The 26,574-nt window shown below is 36.0% G+C and overlaps 1 protein-coding gene across 11 annotated transcripts in view; it reads right to left on the bottom strand.

Annotated features, from left to right (window-relative positions):
• Positions 1–26,574, bottom strand: part of FUT8 (fucosyltransferase 8) — a 450,735-nt gene that overhangs the window by 110,706 nt on the left and 313,455 nt on the right. For all 11 annotated transcript variants that reach the window (XM_063792665.1, XM_063792663.1, XM_063792664.1 and 8 more), the window contains 2 exons: positions 10,680–10,795; positions 10,400–10,562 (listed from right to left, as the gene is read on the bottom strand). In XM_063792665.1, coding sequence (XP_063648735.1) covers positions 10,400–10,562; positions 10,680–10,795 — 279 coding nt within the window. The remainder of the gene's footprint in view (positions 1–10,399; positions 10,563–10,679; positions 10,796–26,574) is intronic.

Below are 26,574 nucleotides of genomic sequence, written 5' to 3'. Positions count from 1 at the left end.
AGTTGTTAAAGTATCTCTCTAAAATAATTTAACTAGTCACAGCTGGTGCCAGGGAACGGCAGTCTCCTAAATAGATAGAAAACAACTGAAGCTGGTCATCAGCAGCTTCCTGATAAGTTTTCAAGAGTTGTGTGAGTTGGCTCAAACATGTGTACTAAGAGGCAAAATGGCAGACTTTAACTGTTATATGACCTTCCTCTAGGAACACTCAACTGGTAAGGAAAAAAAGCCTCAAATGAGCATGTGCACAACTTCAGTAAACACACTGCATATGCGATCCCTCCCAAGTGCTGACAGGCCATTGCTCATGCAGACAGCCTGCCCCAAGGAAAGATCAGGTAAGAAGAAATGCAAACCCCGGAACCATAGCAATATATACAGGCCCAAGTCAATGGTCAGACAGCACACTTGACCCTCTCAAGTCGCCCGCTTGGCCCTCTTACAAGTGTACTTTACTTCCTTTCATTCCTGCTCTAAAACATTTTAATAAACTCTCATGCCTCTTCTAAAACTTGCCTCGATCTCTCACTCTGCCTTATGTTCCCCTGGCCAAATTATTTCCTCCAAGGAGGCAAGAATCGAGCTGCTGCAGGCCCGTATGGATTCACTGCTGCTAACACTCCTTCCCTGCTTATTTTTTTTTTTCTAAGCAGTTATCATTTTCCAATATACAATATTACTTACTTCTTATCTTTCTGCCCTACTAGAATTTAAGCTCCAAAAGAATGAACTTTTTTTTGGTTGCTTCTTTCATTTTTTTGTTTTTTGTTATTTAAAATCAGCATGTGGAACAGTGCATGTCACAGACAAAATATTCGATAAATATCTTTAGATGAATGAAAAAGTAGCAAAAGAAAAACCTTCAAGAGTTTATATAATGAGATAACGGTGATAATTTTTACTATCACAGAAAGCCATTAGAAGTACACATGATTAACAGAGAATACGTGATAATAGCCCCTTTTGAATAAAGTGAAACTATTAATATAATTAAAAATTAAAAATCTTAGCCACCATTTAGACTATTCATCCTAAATTAATAGTGGAACAACTTTGAACGATGCTTTGGAACAACAGTTCCATTTGTGAAGCACTTTAGACATTTGTTTCATGTGTCAACATTCATCACACACAGGACACTTTGCAGCTTATTTACTTCCATTTTCACCCTTTTAAAACAGGCAAGAGGCCAATATGTGATGCCTTGTCCATTTTCTTATTTGTTATTCTCAGCTAGGATTCAAAACATTTTCTTTTCATGAAAGAGACTTTGGCTGCAAAAACCAAACCTACAATGCAAGAAATTAACCTGAAGTCTTTAGACTAGGCAAAGTTTCAACTTCAAAGTTTTTTCAGATTATAAAACTGAGTCCTCTATGGACTATTATGTAGACTACAGTATTTTTTTATAGTTAATGAGGGGGAAAGTCACTATCTGTATGAAATTGTGAGTTGCTCATGGAAACACAGAAGTCTTTAACTATAATAGGGCTATAGGGCTCGGCTAAAACTTCATTTAAAACATATTCTCAGTTTCATAAGCCTCTTTCCCATCACCCTCATCACACTCATTATTCTTTATATTTCATAGGTTTCATCATAATAGAATGTGGTCATTTGTTTTTTCCTACCTATCAAATAGGAGTAATCACAAAACTTGTTGCAAGTCTCAACTTTACATTTATTTATTTATTTATTTATTTATTTATTTATTTAAGACAGAGTTTCACTCTTGTTGCCCAGGCTGAAGTGCAGTCACACAATCTCAGCTCACTGCAACCTCCGCCTCCCAGGTTCAAGTGATTCTCCTGCCTCAGCCTCCCAAATAGCTGGGATTACAGGCATGCACCACCACACCCGGCTAATTTTTTCTGTTTATAGTATTGACAGGGTTTCACCATGTTGGTCAGGCTTGTCTTGAACTCCTGACCTCAGGTGACTGGCCTCCCAAAGTGCTAGGATTACAGGTGTCAGCCACTGCGCAGGCGCAAGTCTCAGTTTTAAATAACAGTATCGTGCTCAGTTTTAAATAACATACAATGGAATAACCAGTTTATCAGCAAATGTCTGTTGAAGGAAAAAAGGAAATTCAATATGCTCTCAGTTTTACGTTAAATGTGTCACTACACACATGCACATGGGTGCACGAATGCACATGAACAGCTACAGAAACAAAAAGCATTACATTTCATTGACAATCATCACATAGCCTCAAGGAGGTAAAAACTGCATTAGGTCTAATTTAGACAGAAGAGTGCCTTGAAATATAAGCATTAGCATGGTTTATGCTTTCTTGTCATAGGAATCAAGACATTCCTTTACCATTGTGAATGAAAGCTGATCTCTACTTTTTTTAATAAATTAGTTTATGTCAATGTTTTTACCAAGTTTACATCAGTACTAAGTCTTGGCAATTAATTATTCACATTCATCTGTCTCTACCTAGAAAGCAGAATAACCAAGCAACTAGAAGACCAAACATCAAATAAAAAAAAAAAAGAGTACACTAATTTTTTGTGATAATGCAGTTAGGGTATCAATATAAGTTACTGTAACTTCATGATCCACTAAAATTAAGCTTGTTTTTAAAATCTTTTGTTTCTCGGCCTCTCTGTTGGAGACCATGTAAGCAAGACAATTAAGTCCAGGATACAACCTTAAATTCAAACTAGTTCTTTACTGATTCAATTATATTTGAAAGTTATCATCCTGCAGTATTTATTTTTTGGTCAAAGACAAGAAGATAATCAAATCAGCAAGGGAACCATGGTGACTCAAAACCATTCTGCAGAAGCCCTGGGTTTTCAGTAACTCTACCCTGAAACCAGATCTCCTAGAAGAGTCCCAGAAAGCAGGGAATCTGGCTGTTGTGGTTTTGACTACGAACATATCAAGAAATCTAATAAGTGGGCATACTAAAGACCTAGTATGAGACCAGGTCAAGGTTTGGGAAATAACAAAGCTAGGCAAGGTACCAGCAAAATAGTGCTGGCCATTTGAGGATACAATAAAGTTGCCTGAAGACACTGAGTAGAATATAACTTGTTGTTGTTGTTATTGTTTTTTGAGACAGAGTCTCTCTCTGTCGCCCAAGCTAGAGTGCAGTGGCACAATCTCAGCTCACTGCAACCTCCGCCTCCTGGGTTGAAGCAATTCTCCTGTGTTAGCTTCCCAAGTAGCTGGGATTACAGGCATGAGCTACATGCCTGACGAGCTTTTTTTGTATTTTTGTAGAGATGGGATTTCACCATGTTGGCCAGGTTGGTCTCAAACTCCCAGCCTCATGTGATCCACCCTCCTCGGTCTCCCCAAAGTGCTAGGATTACAGGCATGAGCCACCGCGCCCCGCCAAGTAGAATAGAATTTATGACTCTGAAAGCAAGCCACCTACGACAGGTATTAAAACCTCTATTTCAAAAATTGGTTATGTTTTATGTTCCTTATATTTTCTGCTAATTTCTCTATTTTTCTATTTTAATAGTCATAAAACTATTAAAAAAAAAAAGACTTCTAGTCTGCCTCTATGCCACTGAGGAACCAAACACAAAGAGGGCTTTTTGTTTACGCCTGATTCAAAATGTTGAAGAGAGAAGTTTGGTCGGGCGTGGTGGCTCACGCCTATAATCCCAGCATTTTGAGAAGCTAAGGCAGAAGGATCACTTGAGCACAGGAGTTCAAGACCGAGTTGGGCACCATGGCAAGTCCCCCTCTCTACAAAAAATAAAAAATCTAGCTGGGTGCAGGGACACACGCCTATAGTCCCAGCTACTCGGGAGGCTGAGGCAGGAGGATCACTTTAGCCCAGGTCGTTTTTGCACCACTGTGCTCCAGCCCGGGTGACAGAGAGAGACACTGCCTCAAAAAAAAAAAAAAAAAAAAAAAAAAAACCAGAGAAGTTCCCCCTAAGGGCCAGCACAGAGATGGAATCCAGGCAAGAAGGTGAAGGAATTAACACTTACGGGGGTAAATGTGACTAAGATTTACTCTCAAAGTCAAATCCATGGGCAAATCTGCATCATGGGCAAGAAAAATTACTTGAGTTTTGTCCAAAGCTGCTTTTACTTAGGTTTGCTCCTGCAGCAAAAATAAGCAATGCTAAGGATAAAAATGTGACCAGGAGACAGGCAAGAAAACAAAGCTCCTTATTGCCTCCCTTATCTCAAGGAGGAACTTTAGGATGCCATCACCTTGACAACTGACACACGTGGGGAAAACTCCAGAAGGATGACAACAAAAATAGCTTATACTATCATATATAAGACAACAATTATGTTACTTTGGTGAGTGATGTTCACTAGGCTTACATTTAGTTTCCAGGCCTTAACATTTTTCCTATTGAGTCTTTCAATAATCTGCCTTTATCTGTGCCAGCTCTGCAGGGTCTAAGAGTTAAGTTTTCCTAATGTATTAATAGGTCTGACCAGAGCCTACTAGAATCTATAATGTGTCAAGCACTAGGTAAAGTATTTTATATATTTTCCTTCATGTAATCATCACAATGCTGTGCTATAGGAATTATATCCCCGTACGTAGAAGAGAAAAAGCTCAGAAAAGCTAAGTATTTAGCAATTAAGAGAACGGATTTTGGAGTAAAACCGTTCTGTTAACTTAGCCTGTGTTAAGCCACCTAATTTCTCTAGAACTGAATATAACTTCAGTTATAAAAATGGAACTAAGCTAAACGCAGTGGCTGACGCCTGTAATCCCAGCACTTTGAGAGGCTGGAGTAGATGGATCACCTGAAGTCAGAAGTTTGAGACCAGCCTGGCCAACATGGTGAAATCCCGTCTCTACTAAAAATATGAAAATTAGCCAGGCATGGTGGCGTGTGCCTGTAGTCCCAGCTACCCAGAGGCTGGGGCACGAGAATCGCTTGAACCTGGGAGGCGGAGGTTGCAGTAAGCCAAGATCGTGCCACTGCACTTCTGCCTGGATGACACAGCGACATTCCGTCTCAAGAACAAAAAGGAACAACTTTGGGAGGCCGAGGTGGGCGGATCACCTGAGATCAGGAGTTCAAGACCAGCCTGGCCAACATGGAGAAACCCTGTCTCTACTAAAAATACAAAATTAGCTGTGTGTAGTGGCAGGCGACTGTAATCCCAGCTACTCAGGAGGCTGAGACAGGATAATCGCTTGAACTCGGGAGGCAGAGGTTGCAGCGAGCTGAGATCGTGCCATTGCACTCCAGCCTGGGCAACAAGAGCAAAACTCCATCTTAAATAAAAAAAAAGAGGAACAAATAGGCCAGGCGTGGTGGCTCACGCCTGTCATCCTAGCATCCTAGCACAAACAGGCCAAGGCGGGCAGATCACAAGGTCAAGAGATCGAAACTATTCTGGCCAACATAGTGAAACCCTGTCTCTACTAAAAATACAAAAATCAGCTGGGCATGGTGGCGTGTGCCTGTAGTTCCAGATACTCAGGAGGCTGAGGCAGGAGAATCGCTTGAATCTGGGAGGCAGAGCTTGCAGTGAGCCGAGATCACACCACTGCACTCCAGCCTGGCAACAGAGCGAGACTCTGTCTCAGAAAACAAACAAACAACAACAACAAAAAAAACAGGAACAAATAATGCATACCTTGTAGGACAACTGTGCTGATAAAGTAACATAATGAATGCAGAACCTTTATCATAGTGACTGGCATGTAAGAAATCCTTAGTAAGTGATTATTTTTAATCTAAAATCATTCTTAAGTTTGGAAATCACACCCAAAAGATGTGTGGTTGTAGGAAGCAAAACAGAATTAGAACTACTAGATGAAAAACACCCTTTTCCACCTGGAGATTCTTCTTCTAATGCAAACTTTATTTTAGGAGACACTGTTCCATTACAGGCAATGAAGAATCATTATCTGGCTGATAGAGACTAAGTGATGAGCAGAATAAGGATGACTTCATAAAGAAATGTATCCCTTTGCACACGAATATTAAGATGAATGTTCTAGCACCACTTGAAAATAAGCTTGGATTCCTTAGAAGAAAGACAATCATACAAAAACATTTTGTTGAAACAAATCCGAAATTCAAGAAAGAATATCCACATCCCAGCTTAATATAAGTCTCAATCAAACCACATCTCAAAGAACTTAGTAAGATCTTCCTTCCTCCCTTCCTCTCTCTGTCTCTCTCTCTGTTTTTGTGTATATGAAATAAAACACAAAGAATAGAAGGTTTGAAGGTTCACCAAACTTAACTTTTCAAGAGTGGGAATATCAATTCTTGGACCTTCCAAAGAGAATGAAAATACAAGCTATTGGGCAACAACAACTATGATCATAAACTTAAAAAAAATCTGTAAGCTATTCTATCAATCTTTCCCAGTGTACCCCTTGAGTCACAGTCATTTCCTTTGTTACATAATCCCCCACAATGTCTTTTTGTACATTAGCAAATCAGCATAATTAACATAAGTATCATTCACTATTTGGAGAACACAATTTAGTCTAAGCACAGCTGCCCTATATATTACTGATAATGAGAAATGCAAACTAGGTAAGGGAGATGAGATTGCTACTTTAACAGATTGTTTTTCAATAGTTTCAGTCAACACAGTTGAAAAATGGCTCATCTCCTGTACTTTAGTTTTATAATTGTTATAAATTACCATAAACAGAACTTGGTAAAAAAATAATAATAAAATAAATGAATAAATTTAAAAAAATATGGTAATTTTAAAAGCAGAAAGAAGCAGCTTTGGTACCCTTTTCATAAACTGGTATTTGGCAATATGAAGATGATAAAAAGAATCAGAGCAACAGTGATTAAGTTAAACATGTCTCTGCATCAGCCTGAAAGGTTAGACTCCATGATATGCTTAGAGGTTGAGGTACACATCTAAACTGCCATAAATCGAAGCACTGAACCTACAATACAAGATAAATAGTAAAACCACAATGGCAAAAATACTAACTCTAAACTGCTTAATTCTCTCTACTGCAAAGAAGTAGGCTAGGGTCAATTCATGATCAATGATATCAAAAGCTACAAGTATATTTAACTGTATTACTGGGAAGAATGGTCATATGCAATCACTAGAATGAAATCATCATTTAGAAATCTAGTGATGCTAAAACTTGATATCAATATAGCAGATAATAATTAATATGCTACTCTAAATTTATTATACCATCAACACCTCTAAATTCTTAAAACAGCCTGTAAAAGCTTCTAAAAGCCCAAGAATATTACTAATTACTACCAGTTGATTACCCAACTGTGGTTGCAGGCAGAGATTAGGCTCTACTAGTTATTAGCTATCAAGGCCAATCAGGTAAATAAATAGTATTTTGCTAAAAATCTCAGGTGAGTTGAATCTTAGACCAAACTTACGATATTTGGCCCCCAGGCTGCATTTTAATGCCTGGTAATGCAAGTGATGAACAACAGGAGCCAGATTCCAGGAGAGGAAACATGGTGCCCTGACTACTAGGAAACAGCTTCAAGTGGGCAACAAAGGAGGAGTCTTCCCCCGACAGCTCACTGATGGGGTCACTAACCTACAGAGAAATGTGATTTCTACCAGGAAACAACACAGGCATCGGTGGTGAACTCACAAAGAGAAACAGGGAGTCTGTAGTTGTAGTTCTCAAAAACCAGCAACTTTAGCAGCCCTTAGTATTACTACTACTATTATGATCTGTTTTTCACCACAGAACACTTCTGACACCAAATGTGTGCGTTTTCCACATCAGATAATTCTCCAAATCTCTGTGGACACCAACTAGGTAGTGACACAAACTACCCAGAATTAGCCCAGACCTCTCAGTTCCATAATACTACACCCCACTTCACATGCCATCGCAAGTACAAAGTGGCCAGGGTACCCACACTCTGTGAAATCAGGGGCTCCCACAATGAACTACTCAAGTTCAATAATCTGCTAATAATCTTCTAACCCAGGTAGAAGGCTGCAAAACCCTAATAGAGCCCAAGACTCAGGAGGGCTCTTTTAAGAAGGCAGGCCCATACCCAAGTGGCAGCCTCACTGACTATGGTCCCAGCTACAGACCTAGAAACCTATACACTATCATTTGAGCCAATGTAAAAATAAAATGGACTTTTGTATCATATAAAAATTACCAGAGGCAAACATAAAAGTTTGTTTTGATTTTAATTCTTATACTTAAGGATCTTGAAAATGGTCAGTAAAAGGGTATATTCTACATAATAAAAGTCCTTTCTATTTGTACGTCCGTCAGTTTAAGGGTTATTTCTCTAATGTTTGATTGTGTTTTGCTCATTATTTGTATTACTGCATTCTAATCTGGCTTCCTGGAGTTAAATTACTACCCTATGAAGTTATGTCCCAGATTCATTGTCATTTCTGTTTAAGACAGGAAAATAAACTGACTTGGGTACCTTTACTTACCATTTTTGTTTTCAATGAACTACCATTATTTAACATACTAAATGGCACTGTAAGGAATCATAATTCAACAACAACAACAACAAAATGGAAAGTTGATTTATATCAGTTTCTCAGGGGCCCATTTCTTATATTCACTTTTCATTTGTACATATGGTCACAAAACATATGCAAGTTATATAAACAAATTATATTATTATTTACAAAATAATTCCTTAAAGAATTATTTCAATTCAGCTGGACATGGTAGCCCAGGCCTATAATTCCAGCTACACAGGAGGCTGACGAGGGAGGATCACTGGAGACCAGGAGTTCAAGACTGGCCTGGGTAACATAGAAAGACCTCCACATCTAAAAAATAAATAAATAAATATATACATATATACATATATATATGAATTAATTTTTAAAAACACTGGAAAATTAAATTCTCAAGTTATTTGATTACTCAAATCTTTTTTTTTGAGACAGAGTCTTGCTCTGTTGCCCAGGCTGGAGTACAGTGGCATGATCTCTGCTCACCACAACCTCTGCCTCCCAGGTTCAAGTGATTCTTGGGCCTCAGCCTCCCAAGTAGCTGGGATCACAGGCATGCGCCACCATGCCTGGCTGATTTTTGTATTTTTGGTAGAGACGGGGTTTCACCATGTTGGCCAGGCTGGTCTCAAACTCCTAGCCTCAAGAGATCTCTTAGCCTCCCAAAGTGCTGGGATTACAGGCATGAGCCACCACGCCCAGCCCAATTACTCAAATCTTAAAATTAAACATTCCATCAGAAGTCAGTGGCCAAAATTCTCCTTTACATACAGCATAGTCTACCCAAGTCAAATCCTCTTCAGATGTGAATTGGCCTTAAAAACTGTGATAAGCAAAGAACACAAGCACAAAATTCCATTTAAGAGAAGCTTCGTGCCTGGAATCAGCTTTAGGGTAGAGAAATATTAATGACAGAATTAGTCAGCATTTGGTTTAGTGGTCTAAGTATGGCCTGACTGCAAGTTGGGCTAAATATATCAAAAAGTCTGTCCAATGTGTGGCCTAATAATTCACTGCCCCTTGAAATCCATGCTATCATATTTCTGTAGATTCATTAATGCTAAAATGATTCCAATAGACAGATTTTTATTTATAATTTCACCTAAAACAACCAAGCAATTTTTCAAAATCATTATAATATTGCTGCTGATGTTAATAAATATGAAATCTCTTACTTGTATGGGGTAATTCTTTTCCTCTTCACAGTAGTAGGTTGTGCTAATACAACAATTTTTCTTTTATTGTTCACTAATGAGACAGTAATTGCCATCAGAATCCTACTGGGAACATAGACTTTTAAATATAACAGGCCTAAAGACAGGTTTCACTGTATTTATAATGATTTTCAGATACATTTTGTTCTGCATGAATACAACAGCACCAAAATGTTTTCTTTTCTGTGGAAGATAAACTTCATATTATTTAGCAATGTGTGCATAGGAGAAACAAATTTAACCAGGCAGATCTCAGGTACCTCTTTCTAGCAACTAATGAAATAACAATGAACAGAATGCTCCTTTTCACTTAAAGAAAAAAAAAAATCCTGTTAACCTTTCATTAGAAATCCTTAAAAAAATGCTATTTTAAAGTTTTTAATGTTTGAATTAGAAATGTAACCATCGGACTCACTGTGAGTTCCAATGTACCGCAATGCAAAACTGCACACTCCACTTCAAATACTGATTATATATAAAGAACATTTATAGAAAGATATTTTAATGTATTGTTGGCTGGCACCACTACCTTCAGAATTTATTTAGAATGTAAAGATTTCTAGAAATACATTTTAATTAATACTTTCTGGTGGTATATTTTGGTTGATGAACTGCACTTGGCAATTACCATCCTTTGGGACCTCAGGTACTCTTCGCCTCTTAAATATTGTAGGTGCTATTAATATTTACCACTCAACAGATGGATTAACAAGTCTGTTTCTCATTCTTAGATTATAATGTTTTCTAAAGCCCAAATAAAATGTGAAAGGAGAATAGTACCTTTCATGATGTCCTAAATCCAAAAGAAATTCATCTGCATGTCTTTGGAGTTCATTTCCTTCTAAGTTCTTTAATTTCTTCAATTCACTCTGTAGGAAAAACCAGAGCTCTTTAGCTCCATTTTCAATCCTCCTCCTCAGGATTTCATGATCCTTCCCCAGACCTGTAGTCAAAGAATAGAGAGTTGTAGCATTTCCAACATTTTGATAAAAGGAAACTTTCAATTATCTGTGCTAAAGCCCATATACTGAGGAGGGGAAAACACTGTATAATCACCTACCATTTCTGGTCTGTTTCTTGTAATTTTCAATCTGTTCTTTGGCCTTAACAAGCTGCTCTTCTAAAACGCGTACTCTTCCTATAGCTGGCCCCTGATCAATAGGGCCTTCTGGTATCCTGTAGTTTAGGGAAGATAATGTAAACATTTAGCTTTTAAACTGTGCAACAAAATACAAGCTCACTTTCTAAAACATTTATACTGTAAACTCCATAAGTTGTTGAACCATATAGCACAAAAGTAGTACCAAATGGAATTTTCTCTTCAAAGGTATAGGATTAACCAGTGAAATGGACAATGAAATGATAATAACGAAAAATAGAAAATATTAATCTACTTCAGAAATCTATGATCTTCTAGGAGTTAACAAACCTCTAGAGCTGTTTCCTAAAAATCTTTCATCCCCAGAGTACCATGATCAGTGGCAAAGAGGTCAATTATTCATTAGCATTGAGAGTAACAAAAGTGAAGGAAAAAGTAAAGAAAAGGCTTAAAGGGAATAACGAAGCATATCTGAACATGTGTCTAAGGACATGCTCAAACATCAAATATAATGTATTTCTAAATTAATTATAATATCAGACTATGTAAATCTGTCTTTCAATTCATGACGTTAGACTACTAAGCATTGGTCTTATATAGAAAACAGAAAGACAAGAGTAGAAGATAAAACATATTAGAAAAAAATTGGGCCAGGTGTAGCCACTCATGCCTATAATCCCAGCACTTTGGGAGGGCCAGGTAGGAGGATCACTTGAGCCCAGGAGTTCATGGCCAGCCTGGGCAACACAGCAATCCCCCATCATTACAAAAATGAAAACATTAGCTGGGCACATGGTGGTGTGTGCCTGCAGTCCCAGCTACTCAGGAGGCTAAGGTAGGAGGATGGCTTGAACCATCCTTGAACCATAGTTCAAGATTACAATGAACTATGATCATGTCACTGCATTCTAGTGTAGGCAGCAGAGTGAAACCCTGTCTCGAAAAAATTAAAAAAAAATTGAAGATCATTGTTCTATTCATTTCTATCAGCAACAAAAACAATCAGTCAATAATATAAAAGTTGGAACACAGAACAGCAATCCAAGATCTCTTACTTATATTATCAACCTCTCTGTTCAACTTAATTCCAAACTGTGCTTGTTCCTGTTTTGTTTTTATGTGACTTCTGGCAGTATACTGTACTCCACTTTGATGTACATAATACAATTTTGTGGTAGGCTAAACAAAGGTCTCCCAAAGATATCCATAACCTAATCATGAAATCTGTGAATATTACTCTTTATGGCAAAAGAAACTCTGAATATATAATTAAGGATTTTGAGATTGGATTATCTAGGTGAGCCATTTTGTAATAACAAGTGTCTTCATAAGAGGAAGGTAGAAGAAGATTTTACTACAGAAGAGGAAAAGGTTATGTGGCTGTTAGCTTTGAAGATGGAAGAAGCAACCATGAGCAAGGAACTCATTTTTAGAAACTGGAAAAGGCAAACAAACGAACGAACAAACAAAAATACCCCAGATGCTCTCCTAGAGCTTCTCTAGGGAATCCAGCCCTCCTGACTTCTTGGTTTCAGTCCAGTGAAACTCATTTCAGATCTTTGGCCTCCAAAACTCTTAAGAGAATAAATTTATGTTGTTTTAAGCCATAAAGTTTGTGGTATTTGTCAAAGCAGCAATAGGAAATTAATACGTACATATATTGATCCTTTTACAAAATTGTCCTAAAGATTAAATAGCTGATTTTTCTTTCAAAGTCTATTTAAATGAGGAAATGTCTGTAAAAGTACTTAGCAGTGTCTGGCAATAAATTTTATGAAGGCTACTATTATATCTGAGCTTTGTCATTTTAGAGATGAGCTGTAGTCTCAAAAAGTCTGGGCTATCTATTCTTACCATCATGACCAGTTTAAGGGACTTAAGTTTTAAATTATAGTTGGCAGAACTTAAATTCAGATGTCAACACAGTCTTTTTTTTTTTTTTTTTTTTTTTTTTGACACAGTCTCGATTTGTCACCCAGGCTGGAGTACAGTGATGGGATCTTGGCTTGCCACAACCACTGCCTCCCAGATTCAAATGATTCTCGTGCCTTGGCCTCCTGAGCAGATGGGATTATGGGCATGTACCACCATCCCTGGCTAATTTTTTTACATTTTTAGTAGAGACGGGGTTTCATTGGGTTGGCCAGGCTGGTCTAAAACTCCTGGCCTCAAGTGATCCGCCCACCTCAACCTCCCAAAGTGCTGGAATTACAGGTATGAGCCACGGCACCCAGCCAACATAGCCTTTTGAGGCAAACACTCTGATACAAAAGGTTTTTTATAGCTTCTCTAACATTTTCTATATAACCTGATAAAGCCAAATTAACTGTCAATTACCTACACTACTTCAGAACACATGTTTAATAAAGTAGCTATTGTTACAGCTATACCAAAGTAATTGGAGACATTTTATAATTTCCTGTAAAATTGTACGCATTAACATTGAACAGGAGCATAAAAAGTAACTATCCTCCAATCATGAGTGTCCAAGGCTACAGAATATGAATGAAAAAGCCTTCATTTGTATAAGCACAAAGCGAATAATAAAAAATGAATACAGTAGTTAGGTGCACAATTACCCAATTTATGAGCACGCATACATTCACAAATGAGGCATGTCCTGGTATATAGTTTTTTAAAGTTATGTTTCTAAGACTTGGCTCTTAATCTCTGTGAATTAGGTGGCTGGTTTCTAGGAAACAATTTGAAAATAGAATAAAACTTCAATCTCTCGGGATTTATTTTGGCAGCAATATACTATAGGACAGGAATGTCCTTTTTCAGAACATATGTTAGTGATAGAAAAATAGACAATAGAAAGATTATGTCTAGGTTCTCCTTTTTATCTCTTTCTTCAAATATTGGTGGAATAAACATCCGAGGCAAAACAGCCATGAAAAAAATAGCATGTGATCTTTTCAGTAGCTTTCCACAAAGAGTTCCAATCTAATTCTAATAAAACATAATGGAATTAGTAATCCATATTGCCTAATAATCTAATCCAACTGTGAAAAAAAAAAAACTGGAAAAGAAAATTACTGGAAAAATCACTCTAAAAAAAAAAAAAATACAGGAGAACTATTCTTTCCAAACTCCATCCAGAAAAGAGTCAATATGCACGAACAGTCTCTTTTCTGAATACTTAGGAAACAGAATGCTTTCTTACATTCACCATGCCAAAGATACAGATATATAAGACTTCCACTTCTAGCCAAGACATTTACCATCCTGCCTGAAACAACTCAAAATCCAGGTTAGATGTATTAAACAATGATCTAATAAAATTGCAATCAGGCAACAAAGGGCAGCGATCACCAGAGAAGGAAAACAAATGATGATAGCCCTGTGACTGTCCCAGCTTACTGCATTCAGAGTTTCCAGACCACAGTGTATGGAGGGGAAATGCAGATGGAGCCAGTACATTCACTGAGTTGAAGAAATGGAGCTAAGAGTCTAAAAAGACCAAGACAGAGTTTGAATAAGAGAGAACTGTAGAGGAGAGAGAACTCCAGAAATCTGCAAAGGTACCATTTTGGAATCAGCAGAGTACTCATCAGCACACACACATAAGGAACTACTCAGGCTGGGGAAAGAACTCTCTAAAAGGATTAGAGGAAGTAGTACCTGGCATTCATACAGATTAGGTAGAAACAGTTCCTGATCCTATCAGCCAAACTAGAAAACCGTAATTCATGGGATGCTGGGTAAAATGCTCAGAAGGATTTGGCCTCAATAGCAGGAATATGTGCCCCAGACCAAACATTGCTTAGGTCCCACTTAACAATTATTACAAGACAAAATAGGATCAAATTATTTTAAAATAACATAACTACATCCCAGAACAAAATTTAAGAATATTTGTAAATTATACAAGACCTTCTAGTAACAAACAAGGTAAAATTCACGTCTGGAATCCACAAAAGTTACCAGGCTTGCAAAAAAAAACAAGAAAAGACAACCCATAAAGAAGAGTGAAATCAATCTATCAAAACCAACTCAAAACTGACACAGATGTTAGAATCACCATAGAAATAACAGTTATTATGACTGTATTTCATATGTTCAAAAGTTAGAGACAGGGAAGATATAAAAAAGATGTTAAAATTTTAATAGGCCAGGTGCGGTGGCTCACGCCTGTAATCCCAGCACTTTGGGAGGCTGAGGCAGGCAGATCACCTGAGGTCAGGAATTCAAGACCAGCCTGGCCAACATGGTGAAATACTGTCTCTATGAAAAATACAAAAATTAGCCAGGCATGGTGGCAGACGTCTGTAATCCCAGCTACTCAGGAAGCTGAGGCAGGAGAACTGCTTGAACCCAAGAGGCAGAGGTTGCAGTGAGTCGAGATCACGCCTTTGAACTCCAGCCGGGGTGGCAGAGTGAGACTCCATCTCAGAAAAAGGAAAGAAAGAAAAAATTTTAATAGATACCCAAGTTGAACTACTACAGATGAAAACTATAATGTCTGAAATGAAAAATATAAAGAATGAGATTTACTGCAGATTATATATTGTAGCGTCTACCCTAAGAAACAAAGAAAAAAAGAGCAAATGAAACTCCAATTAAGTGGAAGAAATGAAGTAATAAAGATCAGAGAGACGATCAATGAAATGGAGAAAAAGAAAAATAGATAAAAACCAATGAAAACTAAAATCTGGTTCTTTAAAAAAAAAAAAGAAAATCAATTAAACTGGCAGACTTTTTCCTAATAAATATTTTCGGTTTTACAGGCCAACAAGCAAAATCAAGGCTATTACTTAGGTGTGTGTGTATGTGTGTGTGTGTGTGTGTGTATGTGTATATATATATATATATATATATATATATATATATATATATATGACACTTAAAATGTAACAACTTAAAAATGGAAAATCATTCTTAGCTTGCTGGCCATGAAAAAAAGAGGTGGTTGGTAGGATGTGACCCATGAGCCATAGTTTGCCAACCCCTATTGTAACCACACTGAGCAAAAAAACCTAGAGGGACTACTTCTTTCTATAAAGTTAGTATTATCTGGATATCAAACCAGAGAAAGATATAGTAAGAAAAAAAATTACAGAACAGTATCTCTCATGAACACCAATATAAAAATTATAAAAAATTTTAGCAAACCAAACCCAACCATATGTAATGTAGATAGTAAATCATGGTTAATCAAGGTTTATCCTAGAAATCCAAGATTGGCTTAGCATTAAAAAATAAATCAATGTAATTCTTCCTATAGACAAAATTTTTTTTTAAACAAAATTTTACAAAACACATTATCTGAATACACTCAGAAAAAGGACTTAACAAAAGTCTAATGTAAATTCCTGATAAAAAGTGTCAGAAATGGCTGGGTGCAGTGGCTCACGCCTGTAATCCCAGCACTTTGGGGGGCCGAGGCAGGCGGATCACCTGAGGTTGGGAGTTCGAGACCAACCTGACCAACATGGAGAAACCCCGTCTCTACTAAAAATATAAAATTAGCCAGGCATGGTGGTGCATGCCTGTAATCTCAGCTACTTGGGAGGCTGAGGCAGGAGAATTGCTTGAACCTGGGAGACAGAGGCTGTGGTGAGCCGAGATTGTGCCATTGCACTCCAGCAAGGGCAACAAGAGCGAAACTTTGTCTCAAAAAAAAAAAAAAAAAGTGTCAGAAACTAGGAAATTAAGGAAATTTCCTCAACCTGATAACAATTATCTATTAAAAACTTACTGCTAACACCATAGGTTAATGGTGAAAGCATAAATATATTGCCCCTAATATCAGAAACAAAACAAGATGTCCTCTCTCACCACTTCTACTCACCACGATATTGGAAATTCTAGCCAGTAGACCAAGGCAAGAAAAAGAAACAAAGGCATTCAAATTGGAATGAAAGAAGCAAAGCTATCCTCGGTTCACATAACATGATAATCTATGTTGAAAATCTGATGTTGTTTAACAAGGTTGCAGAATGTAACATCAACATACAAAATTCAATTCTATATTTCTATATTCTACATTTCTATATTCTAGCAAAAAACAACTGGAAATTAATATTTTAAACCACATTAGTTACAATAGCATAAAAAATGAAAAAAATTAAGTATCAATCTGGCAAAAGATGGGCACGACTTATAAATTTAAAATTATAAAACAACACTGAATTTGTTTAGAAATTGTCAGGCCAGTAATAAAATTCATATGGAAACACAAACATCTAGAATACTCAATACAAATCAGAAAAAGATAAAACTAAAAGGCAAACACCATCTGATATTAAGACCTATTGTATCTGGCTTGAGTTGGTGTTTGAATGACTGATCGAATGAATGAATGAATGAATGAACAAAAATTTAAAAAATTAAAAAAAAGTTTTTAAAGACCTATTATAAAACTACATACAATAATCAAGACAGTGAGGTACTAGTATAAAGACAGATGACAAAGAGCATAATGAAACAGAAAATAGTCCAGGAATAGGCCCACACATAAATGGACATTCAATTTATTTTTTAAATAAAGTCACAAAGATTATTTAGCAGACAGTTTTCACAACAAGAGGAAAACAAGAAATATACCTTTCTGACCCTCAGTTCAGCAAAGTTATCTTAGCTATGACAGAAAGGTGTGATCCACCAAAGAAAAAATTGATAAACTGGATTTCACTAAAATTAAAAGCTCTTCTTTTAGAAAGACACAGTTAAGAGAATGAAAAGATAACCCACAGACTAGAGGAAAATTTTTTTTTTTTTTTTTTTGAGACAGAGTCTCACTCTGTCACCCAGGCTGGAGTGCAGTGGCGCGATCCTGGCTCACTGCAACCTCCACCTCTCGGGTTCAGGTGATTCTTCCACCTCAGCCTCCCAAGTAGCTGGGACTACAGGAGCGCGCCACCACACCTGGCTAATTTTTATATTTTTAGTAGAGACGGGGTTTTGCCATGTTGGCCAGGCTGGTCTTCAACTCCTGACCTCAGGTGATCCACCCGCCTTGGCTTCCCAAAGTGCTGAGATTACAGACATGAGCCACTGCACGCTCCTGGCCAAAAAAATATTTTTAAATCCTACATCTGTTAAAGGACTTGTATCCAGACTACATAAAGTATCAAATCATCAGGAAAAAAAAGAAAAAACCTCATAAGCAAAAAGATTTAAATAAATGTTTGAACAAAAAAGACAAAAAGGCGAATTAAGCACACTAAAAGACGTTAGACATCATTAGTTATTAGGTAAATCCAAGAAAGCTGGACTGTGCAGCTGCAGCAATAGCTATATAGGCTGGCCTGGTTCACTGCTTACATCTGACATCACAAAACATGAAACAGCTAATCACTAGGGTTTCCTGTAGATGATCCTCATTCCTATTTTAAAAGCCTTTAAGGATGCCTACATGTTAAGTTTTTCTGAGATTTGATATGTATTTCAAAAATTATTCTCCCAAATAAAAATTTGATGAAAATATTTATTCAAACAAAAAGGTACCATTCTAATACCCAAACATTAGCCCCACTCTAAAGGAATTCAATGCATTAAAACATAATATGAAAACCAGTAAATTACTGCTTTGCAATCAGAATATGAAAAACTAGTGAGTTGTAGCCTAAATGAAATGATTACACGGCTGTCTGAGAAATTAAACTTTTCCCATCAAAAATGCACTTAATAATTCATGTAAAACAGGTTGCCTTTCTTAAATACTTTCAACAATTATGCCATGAACATTGGAAAGAATAAAGATCTTAATTAAGAAAAAGAACGTAGGCAAAAATAAACAATATTAGGAAAGGAAAGAGAATCACAAACAGATAAGGAATTTTAAAACATATCAAAAATTACTATGAATATTTTCAGGCACTTGCTTTAAAAACATAAAAAACATACTTTCTAGAGGAATTAAACTACAAAATGAACTCAATAATATATAAAAATTTTCAGTGGTCAAAAATCTATTGAATTTTTTGAAACTTTAGATTCAAGCATTTTTTTTTTTTTGAGACGGAGTCTAGCTTTGTTGCCAGGCTGGAGTGCAGTGGCACAATCTCGGCTCACTGCAACCTCCGCCTCCCAGGTTCAAGTGATTCTCCTGCCTCAGCTTCCCAAGTAGCTGGGATTACAGGCATGCGCCGCCACACCCAGCTAATTTTTTTGTATTTTTCGTAGAGACGGGGTTTCACCATGTTGGCCAGTAATGGTCTCGATCTCCTGACCTCATGATCTGCCCACTTCAGCCTCCCAAAGTGCTGGGATTACAGGCATGAGCTACCGTGCCTGGCCAGGTTCTAGCATTTTTATATGAGTTTTACAAATATTCATAAAACATCGAATCAAAATCTAGGAAATATAAAAAGAGAGGAAATTCTAAAATTCCATTCCTGAGATTAGTATAAGATTGATATAGAAGTAGACAAGGATAACAAACAAATTAAAGACTAATTCAAATATAAGCTTATTTTCAAACTCCCAAATGATCCATTAGTAAATACAGCAGTATATTTAAAAATACATGACTATCTCAACTTTATCCTAAGAATACTACATTGGTTTACGATTAGAAAAACTATTAATTTAAATTGATTACATTAACAAATTAAAACAAAATAAAATTACAATCTCAATGGAAACAAAAAATCATTAGATAAAATTTAATACTTATTCATTATAAACACCTTAACAAGAAAGAATGAATGGAAGGTAAACTCTTTAATTCAGTAAGGAATATTAGAAATTCATAATAAATATCACATTCTATGGATCAACTCATCAGTAGCATTCCTTTTAAAGCTAAGAACAATAGAATACAGGCCTGCCATCTATGCTTCTATTCATCACTGTACTGAAGGCCTTAGCTGAGGTAATAAGATAAAGAAGTAAGACTTACAAGTGTAGAAAATGAAGAAACAAATGTTATTCAGATAATATAAACTTTAATACAGAAAATCCAAGATAATCTACAAATCGTACTAATAAAGATCAGGAACATCACTATATACAATATCAATGTACAGAAATTAAAGTCTCTATACAACAACAACCACAAATTACTAAATGTGTTTTTTAAAATATCACATTTACAACAGTAACAGCAGAATCATAATCTTTCAAGGAATAAATCTAACAAAGAGCAACATACCTCATACATTAAAAAATTATAAATTTTCTGAAGAAGTAGTTGTTTCCCAAATTGATCTATAAATTAAATACAATTCTAATAAAAATTCCAAAAGGATTTTTTAATTAAATTTAGCAAAGTGATCCTAAAATACTTATGAAAAAGCAAAATCTCCAAAATAAGCTAGTTCATTTTGCAAAATAAGAAAAAAAATAGGATTTCCCCCCATCAGAAAACAAAACAAAGTTTTACTAATGGAAACAGTGTGGTATTGGCACAAAGCCAGATAAGACTAATGGAACAGAATAAAGCACCTAGAAAGAGATCTTAGCATATGACACAGGTATCATTCTAAATTAATATGGAAAGGAAAAATAATTCAATAAGAGATGGTTTCACAGAAAATTCAAACAATCTTACAAACAAAACTTAAAAATTTTAGAAGAAATGTTGCATTCTTCATGATCTTGGGAGAGAAAAGAATTTCTTAAATAAGTTTTTTTTTTAAAAAGCCCAAACCATAAAAAGAAAGACTAATAAATCTGGCTGCCTTAAAACTTAAAAATTTTGGGGCAGGGCACAGTGGCTTATGCCTGTAATCCCAGCACTTCGGGAGGCTGAGGCAGGTGGATCATGAGGTCAAGAGATCGAGACCATCTTGGCTAACACAGTGAAACCCCGTCTCTACTAAAAATACAAAAAAAAAAAAATTAGCCAGGGTTGGTGGCAGGCGCCTGTAGTCCCAACTACTCGGGAGGCTGAGGCAGGAGAATCACTTGAACCTGGGAGGCGGAGGTTGCAGTAAGCTGAGATCGCACCACTGCACTCCAGCCTGGGCGACAGAGCGAGACTCCATCTCAAAAAAAAAAAAAACTAACAATTTTTGTGCAATAAAATTAATAGACAAGTCACAGGTGGAGAGAAGAGAATGGAAAATATATAATTAATGTAGGATTATTATATAGATTTTATAAAGAACTCCTTCAAATCTGTAAGAAAAAGGCAAGGCAATGTAATAGAAAAATGTACAAAGTATATGAACTAGCAGTTCATAGAAGAGGACTTTATTCATCAGTAATCCTGAGAAATGATCAGCATTTTTGGTAACCAGGATATTTAAATTGAAACAGAGATACTCTCTCCTCTATTAAAATGGCGACAATTAAAAAGTGTGATATTGAGTGAGATAAGGATGCAGAGAAACTGGAAATCTCACATATTAATTAGTTTTTAAGGGCTGCCATAACAGAATACCATAAAATGGGTGGCTTAAACAACAGAAATTTATTTTATCACAGTCCTGGAGGCTAGGAGTCCATGATTAAGGCATCAGCAGGTTTGGTTTCTTCTGAGGACTCACTCATTGGGTTGCAGAAGTCTGCCTCTTCTCAACTGTATCCTCAACATGTCTTTCCTCTGTCTGCAAGCCTCCCCTCTTTTGTTTGCCCAAATTACCCCTTCTTATAAGGACACCATCACATTGGATTAGGGTCCACCTTAATGACCTGGTTTTAACTTAATCATCTCTTTAAAGGGACTATCTCCAAATACAATCACATCTGAGGGACTGGGGTTTAGGCCTTCAACATATGAATCTGGATGGGTGGGGGAAGCAATTAAGCCCATAACATACATTAAAGGTAGCCCATATACATTAAAGGTAGGAACGTAATATTAGAATAATTTGTTTAGAAAATATTGCTGAATTGCTCCAAAGTTGAAAATGCACATATAATAAGACTCAGAATGTATCCTTCTAAGATTACCCTAAAGAAATTTTAGCACATGTCCACAAGGAGACACTAGATGTCCATTAATAGAGAATAAATAGTAAATTGTGGTTATTCATATACGGTAATTTAATCTACAGTTAAAATGAACAAAGTATACCTACAAGTATCAATCATGAATAATCTTACATGAATTTCACAATGTTGAGTGAAAAAAGTTGCAACACATACATATATGTAGGATGATACATTCTTACAAATTTTAAAAAGATATAAAAACATGCTTTCATGCACACTTATTTACATAATATAAGAATAAAAATGTGGACAGGAGGTATGCACAACACTCAGAATAAAAATTCCTCTGGAAAGTGAGGAAGGAAAGTGGGATTAAGAAGTTATATATACTTCATTTATCTTTTGTATTGTTTTTGTTTCAATTTCATTTAGTTCTGCTCTAATCTTGGTCATTTCCTTTCTTCTGTTGGGTTTGGGTCTGGTTTGTTCTTGTTCTTGTTTCTCTAGTTCCTTGAGGTGTGACCTCAGATTGTCTACTTGTGCTCTTTCAGACTTTTTGATGTAGGCATTTAAGGCTAAGAACTTTCCTCTTTGCACTGCCTTTGCTGTATCCCAGAGGTTTTGATAGGTTGTATCACTATTATTGTTCAGTTTGAGGAATTTTTTAGTTTCCGTTTGATTTCATTGTTGACCCAATGATCATTCAGGAGCAGGTTATTTAATTTCCATATATTTGCATGGTTTTAAAGGTTCCTTTGGAGTTGATTTCCAGTTTTATCCCACTGTGGTCTAAGAGAGTACTTGATATAATTTCAGTTTTCTTAAATTTATTGAGACTTGTTTTGTGGCCTATCAAATGGTCTACCTTGGAGAAAGTTCCATGCGCTGATGAATAGAATGTATACTCTGTGGTTGTTGGGTAGAATGTTCTATAAATATCTGTTAAGTTCATTTGTTCCAGGGTAGAGTTTAAATCCATTGTTTCTTTGTTGACTTTCTGTCTTGATGACCTGTCTAGTGCTGTCAGTGGAGTTATTATTATTACTTATTTTGTTGCTGTCTATCTCATTACTTAGGTCTAGTAGTAATTGTTTTATAAATTTGGGAGTGCTAGTGTTAGGTGTGTATATGTTTAGGATTGTTACAAGGCCTTGTATATGTTTAGGATTGTAAAAGGCCTTGTCCAACAAGGCCTTTTGTCTTTTTTAGTTGCTGTTGTTTTTTGTTTTGTCTGATGTAAGAATAGCTACTCCTGCTCGCTTTGGGTGTCCATTTGCATGAAATGTCTTTTTCCACCCCTGTACCTTAAGTTTATGTCAGTCCTTATGTTTTAGGTGAAGGCAGCAGATGCTTGGTTTGTGAATTCGAATCCATTCTGCAATTCTGTACCTTTTAAGTGGAGCATTTAGACCACTTACATTCAACATTGACATTAAGATGTGAGGTACTATTCCATTCATCATCCTATCTGTTGCCTGTATACCTTGCATTTTTTTTTACTGTATTTTTGTTCTTTTGAAAAGATAAATAAAATTGATAGAGCATTAGCAAGATTAACCAAGAAAAGGAGAAGATCCAAAGAAGCTCAATTAGAAAATGAGCTTATGGTCATTGTGAAAATTGCCATACTGCCAAATCTACAAATTCAATGCAATCCCCATCAAAATACCGCCATCATTCTTTACAGAATTAGAAAAAAACAATTCTAAAATTCACATGGAACCAAAAAAGAGCCCACAAAGCCAAAGCCAAGACTGAGCAAAAAGAACAAATCTGGAGGCATCACACTACCTGATTTCAAACTATACTATACGGCCGTAAGTCACCGAAACAGTGTGGTAGTGGTATAAAAATAGCCACAAAGACCAACTGAACAGAATAGAGAACCCAGAAAAAAACCCAAATACTTACAGCCAACTGATCTTCGACAAAGCAAACAAAAACATAAAGTGGGGAAAGGACATCCTATGCAACAAATGATGCCGGGATAACTGGCAAGCCACATGTAGCAGAATAAAACCTCATCTCTCACCTTACACAAAAATCAACTCAAGATGGATCAAGGACTTAAATCTAAGACCTGAAACTATAAAAAAATCTAGAAAATAACATCGGAAAAAATCCTTCTAGACATCGGCTTAGGCGAAGACTTCAAAAGCAAATGTAACAAAAACAAACAGGTGGGACTTAATTAAACTAAAGAGCTTTTGCACAGCAAAAGGAACAGTCAGCAGAATAAACACAACCCACAGAGTGGGAAAAAAATCTCTGCAAACTATGAATCTGACAAAGGACTAATATACAGAATCCACAGCAAGGAAAAAACAATCGCATCAAAAAGTGCGCTAAGGACATGAATAAGACAATTCTCAAAAGAAGATACACAAATGCCCAAAAGACATATGAAGAAATGGTCAACATCACTAATAATCAGGGAAATGCAAATCAAAACCACAATGTGATACCACCTTACTCCCACAAGAATGGCCATTGTCAAAAACTCAAAAAATAATAGATGTTGGCATGGATGTGGTGATCAAGGAACACTTCTACAATGCTGGTGGGAATGTAAACTAGTACAGCCACTATGGAAAACAGTGTGGAGATTCCTTAAAGAACTAAAAATAGAACTACCATTTGATCCAGCAATCCCACTACTGGTTATTTACTCAGAGGAAAAGAAGTCATTATACGAAAAAGATACTTGCACCTGCATGTTTATAGCAGCACAATTCGCAATTGCAAAAATGTGGAACCAAATGCCCATCAATCAATGAGTGGATAAAGAAACTGTGTGTGTGTGTGTGTGTGTGTGTGTGTGTGTGTGTGTGATGGAACGCTACTCAACCATGAAAATGAATGAATTTAATGGCATTTGCAGCATCCTAGATGGAACTGGAGACTATTATCCTAAGTGAAGTAATTCAGAAATGGAAAACCAAACATCCTATGTTCTCACTCATAAGTGGGAGCTAAGCTATGAGGATACAAAGGCATAGGAAGGATACGACGGACTTTGGGGACTCGGGGGAAATGGTGGGAAGGAGGTGAGGGATAAAACACTACAAATTGGGTTCAGCGTATACTGCTCGGGTGATGAGTGTATCAAAATCTCACATCACCACTGAAGAACTTATATAACGGAATACCACCTGTCCTCCAAAAACTTACGGATATAAAAAAATTTTTTTTTAAAACCATCAAAACTTCAAAAGATAAAAAAAAGGTTACATCTGTATTTTATTCTAGCAATCTGAAGCAAATATGGCAAAATATCAATACTTGTTCAATCTGAGTGAAATACATGGGGTTATATTATTTTCTGAGCTTTACATATATATTTGAAGTACTCTTTAACAGCAGAAACGCGTTAATAAAATTAGATAAAAAATAAGTAGTTGCTCATCATTAATGATATTTGATTCTGATCTTCTGGCATCATATAGTAATACATTATTAGAATATTACTATAAAAATATTATATAGCATGTCTTTTATTCAGAAGAAATTAACCAACACCGTTGCCTATCACCTACTAAATTTTTAGTCATGGTTACATAGTAGTTGAGCTGCTAAAATAACATCATTTTGTTTCACATGATAATAAGAAAAAAAATTTTAAACAATCTATAAAGAAAATCTGTAATAGTGGCATTATATCAACAAACTACTAAGATTAACATAATTTGGACCACTTCTAAATATAAACTAATATGGCTGAAAGGTAGAGTTATACTCAGTAAATTATAGATATGCAGTTTTGTTTGTTTTGGTTAGAATTTTAAGTGGTCACCCATAGGACTGAAATATTCCCAGCAAAAGCACAACAAATAATTGTATTTATTCAAATGTCAAGCTTTATAAGAGTTAAATTCGATACATGGAGAAGCCAGTTCCACTATTGAAAGAAAATATCACTTTATTCAAATAAACAGCTTCTAATGACTATACATATCCATTTTACCTAATGTGCAAAAGTGTGAATTTATTTATTTATAATTTTCAAAATTTACTATAACTTTCAGACTCACACACAAACCAAGAAGGGGTAAAAGGGACAAGCGACAATCTCAGTTTTAACAGAATAATCACATATCTAAATTCAGCTCTAAATATCTAAATCACATATCTAAATAATCTGTATCTAAATTCAGCTCTAAGATACTATGATATCAACATTAAAAAGGTTTCTGGCTCAATTCTCCAAGGAAATCCGTGTCCATATTTACTTTGACAAGTGTATACTAGACTACTGTTGCATCATCCAGCAGCCAACAACAGAACAATGTAGAACGAATAGTTGTCTGTGCTCACTTCAAATGTGTTAAAAGAAGGCAATTTGGAGAAAATGTACAAATCAGGGCAATGAGTGACTAATAATTCAATGTTTTATCTCCAGATTTTTTAAATGGAAATGTAATTGCTTACTTATTTGCTCATTCCATATGCTGCAAATTTTCTTTAAATCTTATTAGAGTTTAGCTGAAAATATGTGAATAAATTTTTTAAGGTACAAGATATAATAACAAGTCTAGTCCCCATGAAACCCATGTTACTACAAATATCGTCTTATGCGTATTTTTTACAAATGTTTTATATATTTTAACAGCTGCAAAATATTCATCCCATGGAGACATCATCATCTCTTAACCCATCCCCTACTGATATTTAAATGTAAGTTGTTTCTATAACCATTTATTTAATGTAAGCGCTTATTTGTCACTCTATCCCGCTACATTCAAATCTGTGAGGGCACTATTCTATACCTAGCACATGACACATTCTCACGACACATAGTAGTTGCTTCATTAATATTTTTTGCATAAATGAAGTAACACAAACAAATCACTGACTACTTAGAGCTAGGAGGAAAAAGAAGTATGAAGTGGTAAAGGCAGGACAAAATAACAAAGCTCTGTCATATAACCAACTAAAGTAATCAGTGAAGTGAAAATAGAGCATTTGTAAACTGAAATACAAGTAAATGGAAAATCCAATTGACACATCTTTTACAAACAGGTTTTGCATT

This window comes from Pan troglodytes, chromosome 15 (genome assembly GCF_028858775.2).
Source record: "Pan troglodytes isolate AG18354 chromosome 15, NHGRI_mPanTro3-v2.0_pri, whole genome shotgun sequence".
NCBI lineage: Eukaryota > Metazoa > Chordata > Mammalia > Primates > Hominidae > Pan > Pan troglodytes.
Note: the sequence above shows the minus strand (reverse complement) of the source record. Positions and strands in the feature narration are given on the sequence as shown.